The 19,487-nt window shown below is 41.5% G+C and overlaps 1 protein-coding gene across 1 annotated transcript in view; it reads left to right on the top strand.

Annotated features, from left to right (window-relative positions):
* The first annotated feature begins 1,391 nt into the window (after positions 1-1,391).
* The window catches only part of Lancl3 (LanC like family member 3), a 137,168-nt gene continuing 119,072 nt past the window's right edge, over positions 1,392-19,487 (top strand). Inside the window, exon 1 of the mRNA NM_001191728.2 lies at positions 1,392-2,220. Within this exon, the coding sequence (NP_001178657.1) occupies positions 1,648-2,220 (573 nt within the window). The 5' untranslated portion in view covers positions 1,392-1,647. The remainder of the gene's footprint in view (positions 2,221-19,487) is intronic.

The following is a 19,487-nucleotide window of genomic DNA, read 5'->3' as shown; positions in this document are numbered from 1 at the left end:
TTTTCTGAGGAACCTCGAGCCTGATTTCTGGAGTGGTTGCACGAGCTTGCAATCTCATTAACAATCTCTAAAGAGCTCTAAACACCTCAGATTGAAAATGGATCATTAGGATTTATTTCAAACATGGCAGCCATTGACACTTTTGAGGTAAATGTGCTTCCAACAGAAGTGATCTTTAAAGTAAGGGAAGCAGTTGTTTTTTTGTTTGTTTTGTTTTGTTTTTTTTTTTTGTACCGAGTGCCAAAAACTTTCCTATGAGCAACTTACACCTGTGTCTTCACTCTCTCTGAAAACACAAGTACCTCTTTAGCCTTCAATGGGCAATACTTGTGGAAGAATTATCTTAAAAGAGCTGAACATAGAAAAAAATAGCATCTGTGTTTTGTTTTCTGTCTTTTCCACTCAACTAAAACTTGGAGCAGTCTTGGAACATGTGTACTTACTCTATGATTATGTTTTAAAGTGCATAGGAGAGCAGATCGGGAATAATCCCTCTGAAGGTTGAACAGGAGGGCCCAGAAAGCCCTAATAGTAAGCTAAGGACATGGGGTTGGTCAAAGGATGGGTTAAATTCTTACTTAAGCTTAAGTATTAACTAGCTAATGATCTAAAGACATTTATTGAACTCTTTCTAATTCCATGAAGGATCAGGGGAAGAAGTGAGCAGAGGTAGGCGGAGGTAGGGGAGTTTCCACTCCTCCCTTCCAAAATCTAGTGTGGTTCTATGGGTTTTTAATTCCTGTGCATGCCAAGCAAAATAACAGAGTAGGAGACAAACACCGAGTACTTCTCATTCTTCCTTTGAAAACATGAAACATGCTACACACCACCCCTCACATAGTGCTGCTGCTCTCGGGACTGAGACATTCTGAATGAGAAAGCCACTGTGACCTAGCTTGAAAGATGACGCCCAGTTGTCAATTCTCTAGGACTTTAGTCTAGTTCAGAGGTGTCATAAACTTAACTGTGGATGCTTATAACCTAGGGCTCTTGGTATATACTCTGACTTTTTATTCAATTAAGTCTGAGGCGATGCTTTCGGTGATACATTTTCTGTTTTTTTGACTTTCCTTTTAATCGCACTCCCAGGTGCTGCTGAGGCTGAACCAAAGCAAACATTTTGAGGACACAGGGGACTGGAAGTCATCACCTCTGCTGCCAGGTGTATGCTAATGGCCAGCCTCAGCATTCCGGATCTGTGCCCTGCAAGTCCCAGGCCTTCTGCAGGGAGGGGAGGAGCCGAGGGCGGAGCGGGAGGAGTGGCGCGGGCCCCGCGTGGGTCCTGCCTGAAGAGATCACCTCGGCCCCTTGGAGAGCCATAGAGCTGCGGCGGCGCAGGAGGGGGCGGTTTGGCGAGGGCGCGGCCTCTGGGAGGGGGACGTGCGACACGCATTCCCAGAGCTGCCTGGGACCACTCCGGAGCCTCGCAGCAGCTCGTTGTCCCACTTGGCCACTGGCTCCGCGATCCCTCCTTTTGCCAGCCTCGTCTTGTCACCTCCCGTCTCACCCTCCTCGCTCCATCCCCCGCCACCTCATCCACAGCCATCTGAGCGAGCGCGCCTCTGAGAGCAGGAGGTACTGGTCCTGGCTGCAGGGCGCGCCCTCCAAAGGTCCCCAGCTCGACATTGGGGTCCCGCGGGCGACAGCATGGACACCAAGCGCTGCTTCGCCAACCGCTTCGATGACTACCAGGGCAGCCTGCTGGCGGGCCAGTGCGAGGAGGCAGTGGCGCCCTTGGTCACCTCCACCATCGAACGCATCCTTCAGGAGCTGCCCCCGCTGGGTGGCGGCGCTGAGGCTCGGGGAGCGACGGCCGCGGGCAGCAGCTGCCAGGGGGGTCTGTACAGCGGTGTGGCTGGGGTGGCCTACATGCTCTACCACGTCTCGCAGAGCCCGCTTTTCGCCGCCGCCCGGGAGCGCTACCTGCGCTCCGCCAAGCGCCTCATCGACGCGTGCTCACGCGCCGAGGAGTGGGGCGAGACGGACGCGGACACCCGCGCCGCCTTTCTGCTCGGGGGCGCGGGCGTGTACGCGGTGGCCACACTTGTCTACCACGCCCTGGGCCGCTCCGACTATGTGCAGCCCCTCAGCAAGTTCCGGGCTCTGTGCGCCGTCTGCGCTCCTGTCTCCTTCCTGGAGTGCGGCTCCGACGAGCTGTTCGTGGGCCGCGCTGGCTACCTGTGCGCTGCGCTCGTGCTCAAGCAGAAGCTTGCCCAGGAGGTAAGACGCAGCCCTGGCCGCCGGAGGGCGCTCGCCCCTTGCCCGCGCCCGCGGGGTCCTGCTTTCCTGGACTCCTGGAAGCTCTCAGCACTACCCCTGCTCCTGCACCCTTGGCTCTTTGTTGCTTCTTTGTCTGGGCACTGTGCTTGTTCCCATGTTCTTTCTCTCTCCCTCCCTCTCTCTCTGTGTCTCTGCCCCCCCCCCCCGTGTCTGTCTGTCTCTCTATCTCTGTCTGTCTCAGTCTCTTTGTCTCTCAGTCTCACTTCCTCCCTCTTCTCTTTCTCTGCGTGTCTCTGTCTCTCATCTCTGTGTGTCTCTGTCTCTTTGTCTCTGTTGCTCCCTCCTCTCCTCCCTCCTCTTTCCCTCCCTCCCTCTTTTGTTGGATTACCTGGCCTTGTGCCTTACTCCTGTTTTTTCTTTTTTCTTTTTTTGCAGTGAAGTTTGTGGCATCATTCCAGATCCCTCTTTGTTCCATAGTTTTTAGGGGTTGACCTTGTGGCTCTTAAAATTGAGTGTTTAAAAAGGGGGGGGGGCGAATGAAGGAGTTATTTTCTTTCCATTGAGCTGTGTTAGCAAGAATGCCCTTGAATGTTAGAGACTTAAAAAGTAATGAAACTTTTAGGAAGTGATGGGCAGGAAAGTTGCTTTTGGACTCCTGTGCCTGTAACCAATAGTAAGCTGGCCAGCTGTAGGTCTGATGTGTATACTGTAATATTTACTATTAAATTCACTGTGTGACTCATAATACATGCGTTTCTGATGCGAGTATGGTCTTTTAAAATAACTAAGTGTAGACAGAAATATTCTCAGCTTGATCATGTGTGTTTTTTAAATCCGACTCAAATTCAGTACTTAAGATGACCCTATGGTTGTCACAGCATTTGTGACCAGGCAGCTCTGGATGGATAGCTTTTTCAGGGGCTCCTTGAAGGTAGTTCAGTCTGTCAGTCAGCCAGTCTGTCTGTCTGTCTCTCTCTCTGTCTCTTTCTCTCTGTCTCTCTGTCTCTGTCTCTCTGTCTCTCTCTCTCTCTCTCTCTCTCACACACACACACACACACACGCACACAGGCACACACGCAAACACGCACATACACACGCACAAGCACAACGTTTTATTTCTGAATTTCCTTTGAATATACGATGTTGATATTAGAAAAAAAATGTGCCGATTCCCGTGGCGTTGAGGGAATTTAAAAGAAATAAAACTACGAAGCATCATAGTATCTAGAAATGAGAGAGGCACTTTCATTCATAATCTACTGGAACAATGTAGGGAGGAAGTGACACATTTAACTTGGCTTGATATGGTGACAAAGACATTTGAAGGGAAAAATAAAGGCATACAAAGTACCTGAAATGCTTAGATAAACTTGATTTTTTTAAAAAAAAATTTACGGCAGGTGAAGTTGATTCAAGTTAAGAAAAAAAATTGCTAAAGGATGCATTAAGCTAGCAAAGCAGCAAAGGGCCATGTGACAAAGTTGTCTTAAAATAGTTTGCTCTGCTTCTGAGTCATTGGTTATCTGCTAGCTGTTTCCCTAGGGCCCTTCCCATATACAACCATTTAGAAGGCCACCAAGAGATTTACATATCATTTGCATTATATTTGCAACGGCTTCCCAAACCTTGTAGTCAGACGGAAGTCAATTAAAAAACAACACAACAACAACAACAAAAAACAAAACAAAACAAAAAATCCCACATTTTTCTCTCAGTGGCTTTCCTTAAGTCAGTTTCTTCTTTTGCCTTTGAGTCTTTTCTCCGCAATAGAGTGGTCCAAAAGACCAGTTAGACTCTGCAGAGAATCTGGTGGTCCAAAACCAGTCCCGATGTAGCCTGGCACCACAAAAACATTTAAGACCTTATTACTGCCCTCCTGGCAAACTCTTATCTTTTTGTACTAATCAAATTGAGGTTGTCTGGCTGTTCCCAGGAGATGGAGCAAGAGAACATGCTCCTAAGATTTTAAAAGAACAGTTTTTAATTTGTTAGATGCCTTACTACTAGTGCTGGCCTCAGTTTCAACAATCCAAGAAATTTGGGCTTTGAATGTATAGGGCAGGGATTGGCACATCTTCCTTCCCTAACTCCTTGCCAGCACATAGCTTTTCTCTCGGTAGATGATCCATGAACCTTGATTAAATCGAATTTCTAACTCGGGTGTCATTTTTCTATAAATAATCTGTCATTGTGTCTCAGCATCTTTTTTATTTCATTCAATGTCATTTTCCTTCACCTTCCTCTGTCATCTCCCATAGTTATCACCCTAGTTTAGATCCTTCTCACATTATTTGACACATCTGTGCCATGTAATAAGTAATGGAATGAGTGAATCACTCTGAGCTAGGGCGTTTTTTTTTTCTCCACTAAGCCATTTATCCACCTTTTTAAACTAGCTTCTTAAAGACACTTTTCATTACGACATTTTCCTGCTCAGCATCCTTCAGTGGCTCCCCATTGCCTTCTCTCCAGTGGCTTCCCATCTCAGACTTAAAACCGTGACACTTAAAATGTCCGAGAAAGCCTCACATGATCAGGCCCACTCTGATTCTTCCTCTGTGTTCAGGAGCTATACGTACGGCCTTCTGTTGTTTTAGACACTCTCTTGTCTCGGGGTTTTTGTACTCTCTGTTCTTCCTGCCTGGAACACTTCCTCCAGATATTTTTATAGCTAGCTCCATGACCTTGGCTAGGTCTTTACCTCCTTACGGAGGCATTTCCTGCCAACCCTATTTAGAATTGCCCTCCTTCCTTCTTTATTTTACTCAGTATGTTTATTTATATCTTCACTAATTAGACTATAAATTCCATAGCATGGGCATATTTTTGTCTTGCTGGCACAACAATATTAACACAGTGCCCAACACATGTATACCTAACTTTTCTTCTCTATTGTTGCAAATTTTGTCTGTGAACTACATGGCTTGCATTGGCAACTAACCTTTCAAGTTTATCAATATTTCCCCTTATGCGAGTGTTCCTGGCGCTGTGTTTAAAGAAGCATTTCCTACTTCTGGAGTCACAGTAAATATCTGTCGAATGACTGAATTGGATAAATTATAGGTTCTTACACATTTTCCTTCAAATCCAACTGACCCGTGAGATTAGGACTTTTGAAAAATTAATTTGCATGTGAGCCACCTGAAGATCTCGTCAGGAAATTCTCATAATTATTATGATTATATAGTGAAATATGGGCAAATTTCCGATTCGGCCTTGGGATACCGTCTGATAGCTGGCACATCTGACAAGCCCCCAGGTGTATTCATGTGGTTGACTCGAAGATCACAATTTCGATTATAATATGATTCGGTTTGGTTCTGAATTTCTCACCGGCCACGTCTGTTTACTCATGCTGCAGCACTTCATTGTCTGGAGCTCGATGTGTTCATTCATGGGACTGCAATTTAGAATGTTCATTACAATATAACACTGCACACTTACTATAAAGTCCCACAGAGGAATCCGGCTCAGCAGGTGGAAACAAATAGTTGTGTTCTTCCTCAAAATTGGTAGAAATAATTTAGTCTTTGAAATATGTCTTGTGACTGATGCATTTCTCACTCTCTGTTGGCTACTAGAAAGCATAAGGCCCCAGTTCTGGATCGCATGCCCGGGAATACAGTGCTTCACATATTTTCATACATCGGCACTTACCTCGAGGTGAATTTAATTGGTTCCATCTGTAGATTACTCTTCCACCTTTCGTTTCCATTTGTGTTGACTTAATTGAGAAACGATTAAAATTTGTCATATGAAATGAACATAGACATCTACATGACATGTTCCAATGAATCCAGCCCTCCAAGAAACACTAAAGGAAAGTGACTTCGAAGTGTATAAGGCATATAGCCTTACACAGTGGGTCACTGAAGCCCCAAGAAACCATGCCATAAATACTTGCAGTCAGCCTGTTTGCCTTCTACTGAATGGTGGAGAATAAGGAGGGGATGGTAGAGGGGTTAAGGGAGATCTAGGATGCCAATCAAAATAACTTTGTCACTTGATGATCCTGGACGACACATAATTTCAAATGTATGAGCCTTGTCTTCCACATTTACGATTGGATTAATAAGAAATCTTAAAAGATCAAATTCTCCCAGCCTTACAAAACAATTCTTCATTGAACTTTTCTGCATTTTATTCATTCATCCAATGAGTCTCAGGTTTTTCTGTCATTATACCAAGCACCGTGGTAGATTCTGGGATTTCAGAGTGAACAAAAACAACAAACTGATTTGATTGTTAGAAATGATCTGAAGGAAGTAGCTAGGCACAAAGGGGAAGGAGTGGTCAAGCTGGAGATGGCAGAACTGCTCTTTGGGAATGGATGGGAGGAAGGCTCCTTTGGGAAGGCATATTAGGCCTCAAAACTGGAGCATGAAAATCAAGCAGCTATCCTAAGAGCAACCATTCTGGCAGAAGGACCAATCAGGACCAAACCATCCCTCCAGGTTTCGAGGTCTCAAAGAAACAAGAGCAGGAGATGAGGAAGCTCAAAGGCTTGGAGGCTCCCAACTGGAAAGGAACTAAAATCAGATTCCCTTGGGGCCAAATAAGCCAAAGTTAGGAGCGTGCGTTTGTTTTGTGCTTAAACAAGGGAGTACATTGTTCTTATTTACCTTTTGAAAAAAATCACTGAGTTTTTCTGTGTTGATTAGATTGTCAATATTAAGACTGGTAAGGGGATAGGTTTGTAGGCCTGGTAGAAGTATGTGTGTTAGCATGTGAGAAGCCCTGAATTTGCTCTGTAGTGTTAGTGTGTGCACATGTACTTGCACGCATGTGTGTACACTCCCCCACCCCAGACACAGAGACGCACCCCTGCAAGAGGTATTTTTGTGACTCTTTTAAAACCCTTTTTGCAACAAGAACCCCATGTCAGTCTGGTGAGCTTTCAAGACTTTCCGGGATAACATTTACAAATTAAAGCTCAGAACTACAAAAACCCCCAAGGAAACAAACAAAGAAAAGAAGTCAAACCAAAGTCAAAAGCATTGTATTTAATTCAAAGATGAAAACGCTAACAAAATGTAATGAACGCATTAGCGTTTTTACAGTGAATCTTATGATTATGGTATTGTTGAAACAGGAGTCAGTGATATCTTCAAGAACTTCAGGATACTACACACGTACCTGTGACTTCTTTGGGTGAAAGTTACAAGTATTACTGGTGGTTGTAGTCTGCGTTTTTAAACATATATTTTTTTGAGACAGAGTCTATATAGGCGTAGATGGCCTAGAACTTGTTATGTATATGAAGCTGGCTTTGACTTCCATAGATATGTCTGCCTCCGTCTTAAGTGCTGAGGTAAAAGATGTGTACCCTGATACTGGGACCAACATTTGGGTTTGGGTTTTGTTTTGCTGTTTTGGTGGTTCCTTTGAGACTGAGCCTTGCTGGCTTTTAACTCACTGTGTAGCCTAGGCTGGCTTGACACTCATAGCCCTTTTCCTGCCTCAGCCTCCCAAGTTCTGGCGATTATAGGCATAAGCCATCATATCCAGCTTAGATTCGTAGGAAAAGCAAATGGTCAGTGAACTAGTGAACAGATGCGATTTTATTTTCCCAGCCAAAGGTACTGTTTAGGAAGCTGCTGTGATAGACTAGACAAAGTGCTTGGCACATAGTGGCTGTTTAAAAAGAGTAATGCTAGCCCTCTCTGCTCCTACTAACAGATAATCCAGCGTAATTCTGAATATCCAGGAGAAAAATCATATTGCCTACAAGATTTGATCTTTCTGCTGTGATTTAAAAATTGCAAAGATCTCGGATGTATCCTCAGCATATTCATAAAGCAACTTCTAGTGAACAGCTAGGATATGCTGAAAAGGCAGAAGCATGAGGATCACGAATTCCAGGCCAGACTGGGCCTTTGAAATCTCCAAGCCTGCCTCCAGTAACAAACCTCCTCTATCAAGGCCATACCCCTAATCCTTCATAAACAGTTCTACTAACTGGGGACCAATAATTCAAACATATGAGCCTATGGTTGTCATCCCCATGCACACTACCACATCTGGATGGTTTTTATCTGAGAATAACAGAATGACCAAGAAATTATGATTGAAGCCATATGTGCTGGTACACAGCCACAGTCCTACCAACCACAGCTAAGGCAGGAGACCCACTTGATCCCAAAAATTGGAGGCCAGCTTTTGTAGCACAGTGAGACTCCTACCTTAAAAAGGAGGGAAAAATCATATATTTACAAGAAACACTAAATTGACTAATCAGGTTGTATTCAAATATTTATATTATTGTACATAGTAAAAGTAGCTATTAATGGAAAATATGGTTGGACTGAGGAGAGCATTCATGAACTCCTTAAAGAAGAAGTACAGATCCTAAACCATTCCAGGTTGTTTAGGCAACCGAAGAGACTTAAGAGAACCCACACCCTTCCTAGATATTTGCACCTTTATAGTCAAGATGGGCTATGCCCATTCTAAGCATCGTGCTCTTTAATAACTTAAGTAGAGGCTTGGGTGGGGGTGTCTGTGGGTTTCCCAGCATCTCTTTTTTTAAATCATGGAGAATGTTCTATACAGAAGACTTTCCTTTCTGACTCATTGCCCATCACTTGGTCCCCAGCCAGTTCTAGATTTAGGGAAGATAGAGAGGGCTAATTGTCTTTCAGGTCTAACCTTTAAAATTGGACAGAGTTTCTGACAAGGAAGGAGAGGGAATGAAATGGCTTTTGGCAGGTTACCAAATGGTCTGCCCTTTGGCTTCCCTTGGCATTATCTGGCTGTGACTACTCACCTTTACCCACTTATATTTCCTGTTGTTGGTGTTCCCCTTCCCTTTCCAGGTCACCTCTATGTGCCATGGCTAATGTAGAGTGTTTTAATTTTGCTGTTGGCTAGCTATTAATCAAACATAAGCTGTGATATTAACTTAATTAAAATGTGTACTATAAATATTGGGAATGTATTTTATAGCAAAAACTATTCACATCCCTCCCTCCCTTCCTTCCTTTCTTTCTTTCTTTTTTCTCTCTTCTTCAGGTTACATGTAAAGCTTTATTATTATTACTTTTTAATTGGAAACAGATTCTAGCCTCATACAATCCATCTCAATCACTTTCCCTTCCCTCCACTCCTCCCACTTCTCCTCTTCCTCAGATCCACTCCCCATCCATTTCCCTTCAGAAAAGAGAAGACCTCTCCAGGAGACAACAACCAAACAGGACAAAGCACAATGCAATAAGACAAGCCAAAAAGTCTCATCTTGAGACCAGGAACCAGAGGTCCAGGGACCTAGTACCAAACACGACTCACAAAAAGAAAAAAAGAAAGAAAAAAACTCAGTGAAATAATTCTTAATTCTATTCTGCTGTACTCATAGATTGCTGCCTTGTCCACTTATCATTAGAGAGCCTTCCTTGTTAGCAGATGGGAGCAGGCCAGAGACCCACAGCATTGAAGATCTTCATCAGACACCTATTTTCTTAATAATTATTATTGTTACATTAATAAGACAAGCTCAATGAGATAATATAAAATGAGCTTTCTGAGAACCAGTAATTGTTAAAAATTTCTCTTTTTTACTAAAGTATATTTCATAAATGTGTTTTATTCACTTGCACAGATAATACTTTTAAGATCCGCTTTATTTCCAATTGTGTGTGTATGTGTGTGTATATGTGTGTGTGGGGTGTGTGTGTATGTGTGAGTGGGGTGTGTGTGTATGTGTGTGTATGTGTGTGTATGTGTGTGTGTTTGTGTGTGTTTGTGTGTGTTTGTGTGTGTATGTGTGTGTGTTTGTGTTTGTGTGTGTATGTGTGTGTACATGTGCGTGTGTGTGTGTGGTGTGTGTGTGTATCTGTGTGTGTATGTGTGTATGTGCGTGTGTGTTTGTGTGTGTGTGTGTGATGTGTGTGTATGCCATAGGTGTCATAGGAGGACATAGCAGTTAGATACCCCTTGAGCTGGAGTTACCGGAAGTTGGGAACTGAAATGTGGATGGTGGGAATGGAAGTCAGGCCCCCTGCAAAGGCAGTATATACTTTCAGGCATCTCCTCATTCCACAATGATCATATTATATATGTCCTCTGTAACTTGTTTCTTTTGTATAATATACTTTCTACATATTTGTTAATCTATACAAAACTCTCTATTTTTTGGTTCTATTTATCTGTTTGTTTTGCTTCCATTTGGCTGTAACATAACTTAACCTTATTGATGGACAGTTAAATTTCCTAGTTTCTCTTTTCCTTTTTTCTTCCATCACAAATGATGCTAAAAAGAACACACACATATGTAAAGACATATATAAAATACATACCTACTTTTGCAAGTGTGCATGCAGGGAACACTTTTTAAGTTTGAGTCAAAGTTTACATGAGTTTTTTTGTTTGCTATAGATGATCAGATTGTTTTTCAAAACTGTGACAGCAAGGAAGGCTGAGGCAGGAGGATTACTTCAAGTTGAAAGCTAGCCTGGGTTAGTGAGTTCTAAACCAACTAGAGCTTTATGGAGCTTTAAGAGACTGTACAAAGCAAGCAACAAGAAAGCCATAGCGTCATTTTTCATTCCCACCACTGGTATCTGGAGACATTTCTGTTCTCACATTCTTTCCAGTAGATGACTTAATCGAATCCGATGGGCATCTAACTAATGAGGATAAAGTGAGGATGGGCATGTCTGTGGTAGAAAATGAGTTCTGTGAGTGTTATTTATTTATTGCAGAAAATGTGTCCTATTATTGTTACTGCTTAACCAAACAACACACAGGCGAAGGATATGAGGAATCAACATTTTATTAAAAGCGGATGTGTGTTGCACACTCCCTGTGTGACAGCAGTATTGGGGAAGCTGTATTATTATAAGTCAGGCCCAGGTACTAACTGCTTGATTATAGACCTGCCAAAAAAGTGGGATGAGCCTATGGGTTACAGTTTGATCATGTGTCACTTACAATTGAGTCCCCTCTGAAGGGTAAAAGGCATAAAAGAAACTAAAGTGCATAATCACTTATTTCCATACACTGATGTAAGCCATTTGAAGATATTGTGTTTCTATTCCTTGTGTAGTAAATTATAACTTTATCTACTTTAATTTTTTGCCTCTATTTCTAAATATTTATATGTATTGGGTACTATGTAATATTTCAGTACATTGTGAGGTGAGCACATGGGGGTAATTAACACGTCTATACCCCAGTCACTCATGTTTCATTGGGAGCGCATTTTAAATCCATTTTAAGCAACTTTGAAATGTCAAATACATTAGTATCAATACTGTATATTTGCTGTATTATATTACCAAGCTTCTTCTTCTTCTGAGTAAACTTATTTTCCTTTTTTCCCTCTGGTAACCACTAGTGACCATATTCTATATATCTATGAGCTTTGACTTTCTTGGAATATGTGAGTGAGTGAGTGTGTGTGTGTGTGTGTGTGTGTGTGTGTGTGTGTGTGTGTGCGCACATGCGCACATGCTCATGTTGTACTATGAACAGTCTAACACCATGGACGCCATTACTATTTTCCTAATACCCAGTGAGGAAAGTGAGGCCAAGGGAGAGTGAAGAACGCACAGTTGGGCAGTGGTAGGAATGAAACTTGAGGCTCCACTATTGGTGGTTGAGTTGGTGTTTCTTCCACTTTAGCATGCGCACAAGCGGAGACTGTTGTTCAAAGTCAGGTTCGGGATTGATGGGTTTATTGTGAGGCCTATCTCTGTCTTTTGAGAAAGTCTAGTGTAATGCTGCCACTGTTGCTCTGTTGAGCAGTTGTGGACACAGAATCCCCGTTTCATAGCATTTCCTATCAAGTTTTGCCGACTTTCCCCCACTGTTGTGGTTTTCATCCTTTGTCCTTTATTTAAGAATCACCCTTAAGGCACACAAATTTGAAAGGAAGAAGTCAAAATATCACTATTTGTAGATGATGTGATAGTATACTTAAGTAACCCACAAAAATTCCAGCAGAGAACCACTTAACCGGATAAACAACTTCAGTAAAGTGGCTGGGCATAAAATTAACTCAAATCAGTAGCCTTCCTCTACTCAAAGGATAAACAGGCTGAGAAAGAAATTAGGGAAATGAGACCCTTCATAATAGTCACAAATAATATAAAATACCTCATGTGACTCTAACCAAGCAAGATGAACAATAGATGCTGGCGAGGATGTGGAGAAAGAGGAACACTCCTCCATTGTTGGTGGGGTTGCAGACTGGTACAACCATTCTGGAAATCAGTCTGGAGGTTCCTCAGAAAATTGGACATTGAACTACCTGAGGACCCAGCTATACCTCTCTTGGGCATATACCCAAAAGATGCCCCAACATATAACAAAGACACGTGCTCCACTATGTTCATAGCAGCCTTATTTATAATAGCCAGAAGCTGGAAAGAACCCAGATGCCCTTCAGCAGAGGAATGGATACAGAAAATGTGGTACATCTACACAATGGAGTGCTACTCAGCTATTAAAAACAATGACTTCGTGAAAATCTTAAGCAAATGGATGGAACTAGAAAATATCCTGAGTGAGGTAACCCAATCACAAAACACATGCACACACACACACACACACACACACACACACACACACACACACACACACACGGTATGCACTCACTGATAAGTGGATATTAGCCCCAAAGCTTGAAATAGCTAAGATACAGTCCACAGACCACATGAAGCTCAAGAAGGATGACCAAAGTGAGGATGCTTTGGTCCTTCTTAGAAGGGGGAAACTACTCACAGGAGAAAATACCAAGACAAAGTTTTGAGCAGAGACTGAAGGTATGGTCATCCAGAGCCTGCCCCACCTGGGGATCCAGCATATATATATATACACAGCCATCAAACCCAGACAATATTGTGGATGCCAAGTAGTGCATGCTGACAGGAGCCTGATATAGCTGTCTCCTGAGAGGCTCTGCCAGAGCATGACAAACACAGAGGGGAATGCTCACAGTAAACCATTGAACTGAGAACAGGGTCTCTATTGGAGGAGTTAGGGAAAGGACTGAAAGAGCTTGAAGGGGGTTGGGACACCATATGAACAACAATGCCAACCAACCAGAGCTTCTAGGGACTAAACCACTACCCAAAGACTATACATGGACAGACCCATGGCTCCAGCTGCATAGGTAGCAGAGGATGGTCTTTTTGGGCAACAATGGGAGGAGAAGCCCTTGGTCCTGCCAAGGCTGAACCCCCCCAGTACAGGGAAAGGAGGCAGGAAGGGGTGGGTGGATAGGTGGGGGAACACCCTCATAGAAGAAGGAGGAGGGGGAGGAGATAAGGGGTTTCTGGACGGGAAACCTGGAAAGGGGATAACATTTGAAATGTAAATAAATAAAAAATCCAGTAAAAAAGAAATACCCTCTTCCTTCGGTGCCATTATATGAGCTTTCTACTTTTCAGATTCGGCTGAAGGGAAGATCACTGAATAGCAGGTCACCTGTCAAGTTTAGCCATTCTACTAACAGGTTGAATGGACAGATGGAAGCTTGCACTTCTTCCTATAAAAAATGCCATTTTCCGTTGGTTACAGAATGTTTTTTTTCCCCTTTCTTAGTTAAATTGTATGTGGTGAAGGGAACTGTGTAGTTGTGTGTGGTGCATGGATGTGAGTGAGTGAGGGCGTGCACACACAGAGACCACAGCATTACATCATGCTGCTAAGCTTCTCTTTATTCCCCCGAGGGCCTCTCACTGAACTGGAAGCTTGCTGTTTCAGTTAGATCGGCTGGCCAGTGGGTCCCCCAGACCACCTGTCCACAAGCCCCAAAGCTGGCTTATAAGCACATAGCTTTTCTGTGGAGCCATGGATTCAGATTTGGGTCCTTTAAGAAAACCTTCTGGGGTAAATACTATTCATTATTCACTAAGCCCCAGAAGGTTTTGTTCTTAAAGGGCCCAATTAACCACATTCTAGAAAATTTGCATTATTTAATAAAACCAAAAGAATCTCTTTACTATAACATCCCACATTAAATAGAGAACATGTGCTCAATACCACTTTCCCTTAGAATCACACAGCTAGTTTTACCTGTTTCACAGAAATCACCATGTCTCCCTCAATAAAAACTGAAAGTTTTCATTTTTAAAATTTTTCTGATGAAATAATTTAGCAAACATGCTAAAGTCAAAATACTAAACCAAACAACCCATTTGGGTTTAGATAAAATTTATAGTATATATGTATGTATATACATGTATATATATATATATAATTAAATCTCAAAAGTATTTTTTAATTGTGATTAATTCAAGAGATCTTGGTTAATTTTGGTTTGTTACTATGTTTGGAAAGTAAACACAGTAAAACATTTTAAATATATTAAATTTTAAAAGTACCAAATTTTGCCAATAACAAAGGGCCCGTGTGGTATAAGAAGATGGTTTTTAATGAAACTGTAGTAGATTTGTCAATCTCTGCATGTGAAAATGATTAATTATATTAATTTCTCATCAACTTTTTGGCTAATTTTACTTATGTTGGTTAATATAATGACTGGTATTGGTCATGAGACTGGCCGATACACAATACAGAGAGGATTTTGTCCAAGTGTAAGAGACATTTTTAGTATCTGTCAGAGAGTAGAAATGATCCCTTGGTTAAATGGAATCAGATATGTCCAGTTGTGTTTTATCATGACTCAGTTGTACAAACTGATCTCTGCTCTCTATTCTTTAAGTACACAAAGCCTTGAATATGTGGTTTGTTTCAGAAAAACAAACAAAAAAAGATATTTCATGGTTTCATGAAATATCTATCTATCTATCTATCCATTCATCCATCTATAATTGTACAATTAATTTTACCTGTACGACAGAAAGTACCATTTCTCCCCCAATGAAACCTGAAATTGAAGGTGATTGAACATGTTCCTTTTAATTTTAAAAACATTTATCTCTCTTTATATAGTATAATCTTCATATATAATTTTAAAACTATATACATAGGTGTATAGGCATCTCAGTGCTATTTATCTCATCCTAATTCTTTTCTTTGTGGACTTAGTTACTAGGGAAGCCTTCAAAGCTAACGGACCACTCATACTTAGGGTGTCAGCCACTAGGGCAAACTCAGCTTTCAGGAAATCAGCTAATCCGTTCGTTTTGTATTAGCCCAGACTTTCCTTTATGAATAGCTTCAACCATTCAACAACTCTGACAATGAATGACTTTGACATGTTGAATGTGAGTATTGTTATTGGAGTCATAACAAAACTGTCTCCAGGTAACAGATAAAGTCTTCCAAGACTTCACTGGTGAGAACATCGTCTAAATGAGAGGTGGCAAAACAAATATTGGCCTTGGCATTAATGTGCAGTTAGATGTTACTGTGTCTATCTGCTGGCTGGTTTCTTTGCACAGAATAGATTCCAGTGCTCAGTGGTGTGTTGAAATCTGGTGTCCATGGCAACCAAATCATCTCTGCTCTCCAAGCAAGCACTGTGGAGACCCGCTGAATCTCCCTCTGCTCATACAAGGTTCAAGAAGGAACCACATTCTTAGCAGATTTTGCAGGTATCTGACTAAGTTCAAAGAGGTCCAAAAGAAAGAAAGTCTTATCCTCCACTTACAAAGTTGCTTTGTTGTTTAAATTTTTGCCTATTTCGAGACAGAACTACATTATTCATGCTGGTGTTGAACTGTGTTGGCCCAGGCTGTCCTCCAACCCACAATCTTCCTTCCTCAGCTTTCCAAGAGCTGTGGTTGCAGGCCTGCGTCACCACTCCTGATAAATCTTGCTTTTAAAAGCTTTTTTCTTTCTCAGTCGCCTGTGAAAGCAAAGGAGTCGCACATGTATTTGCAAATTACAGATGTTGAAATAGTTTGGAGTCTCAGCAAAGGTGCTTAAATGGGGTAGTTAAAAACAGGGCTTTTGGACTCGATAGCTTTGGGATTGAATCCTTGCTCCAGCGCATCCATTTATTGACTTTAGGTAAGCTACTTAGCATTTTTGAGGCTTAATTTTCTCATTTGTGGAGTGTAATCCAAATAGCACTGACCTCTTAGGGTGCTGGGCTCAGCCACTGAGGATATGCTCATGGGTTTAAACAGGATCCTCTAAGTATAGAGAAGGACCTTGTATGGCAAGCATTCTTTTCTGGTTGTTTTGAATCTCATCTCTAGTGTGAAGGGAAACTCTGTTGTTCAAATAGTACAGGTATGGTTTTTTTGGACTTTCAGGCAGTGTGCCTGATACTCCTTGAGGTGGTTTTTGAAAGCTGTTGTGTCCTGAAAGGCGACAGCAGAGCTTTGAGATTTTTTTCCCCACAGTGGATGCAAAGGGTTAGAGGGAAATATCCTGTGCTCTGCCTCACAGGAGATTAGGCTGAGCTGCTCAGACAGATTATGTGTCAAAATAAATTGAGTGCCTGGGCATCACCTCTGAAATATGAACCTATATGAGTTACTCTTCCCTCTGGGGGAAAAGACTCTTCCTTTTTGTTTAAAAGAAAACAGGTTACTTCCAAATTTAATATAGACACTGGATTTGCTGTGTCCCTAGAGGAAATCATCTCATTGACATAAAGCTACTGTAATATGCTAAGAAAATGATGTTGGAATATTAATTTCTTGTTCTCCCCATCCCTTGATTTTTTTCCTTCTGAAACTCATTTATTTATATAGCATTAACGAAGGATTTCAGAGTAATTTTAATAGTTGTGATTTGTTGAAGTGGCATCTTCAAATAACCATTAGCAAATGATGCAGACCAGTATGTCCAGTAGCCTGCTTGGGGGAAGGATGACTACAATTAATTATTCTTGCAAGGTGTGTCTTCAGCCTCTAAAGAGTGAAGTTAATTGTTTTTGTATTAATTCACATTCTGGTTTGTGTCGATAAACCATAGTGTGGTTCACTGTTGATTTTACAGACAAAATCTGCGTTTATTCTTTAGCTTCTATGTACATAGTTATCAATAATCATGCGTTTCGCACTAACAACTACTCTACTCTTGATTTGCAAATGCAGCTTTCTTTATTCATAATCAGTGACGTCCTATAGCTATATTCATTAATTCTGCTTATGACGTTCAGCATCACACCAATTAAGTCTAGGTCTTGGCTTTAATACCTGTGTTGACCTGTTATATCTTTTTCTCCAAGTCTACTGCTTCGCACAGTTGAGCGCACATCAGAATCACTGGCGGGTCTGTGAAACATACCTGGCTGGCTCTCTCCCCACTCTTTTGACATACTAGGAATGGAACTGGGCCTGAGAGTTTGTACATTTATGCTCCTATTGCTTCTAGCGGTTTGTAGAATACGTTCTGAGATCCCTAGCCTAAGCTTGTGTAAACATCTCTGAGATGTGGGAAGTAGATGAACACCTATGAGCATAGTGCTATAAACTTCGTATAACCACCAGTAGATTCGTCAAATCCTAGGGATTACTATATGCTAACCACTATGATATATGTATTGCTTCTCTTACAAGTAGAAGTTAGATCATAAAATAATCCCAGCATGACATGCAAATGTTCATGCAGAATTAATTGTGAGGACCCTGTGACACACAAACGTTCAGGCATACTTAGTTCTTTTGTCAGGTTAGCTCCCACCACACTGTCAGCCATGCTCTGACTCAAACAGGAAGTTAAATAATATGTATGGCATTCAGAATGGAGAAAAAAGAGCCCCAGATACTGATATTTGGAAGAATATTCTACCCCAATGTAACTATAGTTACACTGCCTTGTCACCCAATACTAAAAGCTGCCAACAGCACATTCCGTGCCCAATTCCCTTTTGAGGTTTTAACCATGAACTGAAAGAGCAACTGTCCTCTAAAGACATTTGAAGAAAACATTTGATCTCAGACGCACTTATCTTAATGAAATAAACAAAGGAATGGAAAACTTGGAGGAACCAGGTAACCCTGGGAACGTACTATAGTTTAGGCCTCCAGTGTCCTCCAGTGCTCATTTCTAAAGGCTTTGTCCTCAACTGGTGCTATTGGAAGGTGATAAATCTTTAAGAGGCAGGGCCTAATCAGAGAATTTGGTTGTTAGTGGGGGCAAAGGTGTTTGAGGGCCAGCTTCTTTCCCTCCTTAGTCTGGCTCTGAGGTGAGGAATTCATCTGTCATATGATTCCAACACGATGTGCTACCTCACAACTGGTTCAAAAGCATCAGACCCTCAGCGGCATGAAACCTCTGAAAGTGAGGTCAAGTCACTTTTGATATTTTGTTACAGTGACAGAAAGCTCACTAATATCAAGGAGTATAAGAAAACCCTCAAATGTCTACCAGTCTCCAATGTGCAAATTGATATTGTCAGAGGGGAAGGTGACCACATGTACAGAACACAACAGGGTATTATTGAGAACACACATCACAGAAAAGAACTCTTGAGAAATTAACAGTCTTAGTAGTAAAAACAAACATGCTTCCATTGAAGGGTTAGAATATTGTTGAGTAAATGCCCCCAGAAGTTCAACAAAAAGGCAATAAACTAATTAAAATGTCAACTTTGATGGAAGAAACTTCACAAGTCCTCGTCCTAGCTGCTGAGAGAGGGAGAACTAATTTTTTTCAGTAAGTCAGCTCTAAAAGCATATGTACATATATGTAAACTAAATGGATCCAGTAGATTATACACACACACACACACACACACACACACACACACACACACACACACACACACACACATATATATATATATGAGATATAAAAGAGGTCATGAACTCAAGAGGGAATGGGGTCATAGGGGAGTTATATGAGGCAAAAGGAAGGGTGGAAAGGACAAAAATCCAATTTTAAAATATGGAGGAAAGACATTAGAAAGAATCCATGGTTTGTAGAAGTCGTTTAGATTTTTACCTCAAATGAGTTAGAATATGAGTGGAGAGAGGTAGAACAGGGACCTGTACTATTTTGGAATCCTGCTGTTTGTCTTAGATTAGCTGTGTCTGATTTTTTTTTTGAGACAGAGGATTATCGGGGACATTTTTCTTTACTGGCCTCACCTATATGGTGTGCTGAAATCTTTCCACAATGTATTCTGTACTTCACCTTTATCCTTTTTGTACTAAGAAGTTTTTAAAATAAATTTTGTTATGTACAACTAAGATACCCAAACAATGCTAAGGGATACATATAGATAGTTAAAAGTTTGTTATCAGTAAGCAAATTGGCTGATCCACTGTGTTAACGTGATTACCTTTATTTTATTTTTAATTTTTATTAATTTTTGTACAATATATTTTGATTATATAGCCTTCACCCAGTGCTCCTAGACCCACCCTGCCTCCCTACTCACCCACTTTAATGTTCTTTACTAT

The sequence above is a fragment of the Rattus norvegicus genome, chromosome X, assembly GCF_021556685.1.
Source record: "Rattus norvegicus strain SHRSP/BbbUtx chromosome X, alternate assembly SHRSP_T2T, whole genome shotgun sequence".
Classification (NCBI taxonomy): Eukaryota; Metazoa; Chordata; class Mammalia; order Rodentia; family Muridae; genus Rattus; species Rattus norvegicus.
Note: the sequence above shows the minus strand (reverse complement) of the source record. Positions and strands in the feature narration are given on the sequence as shown.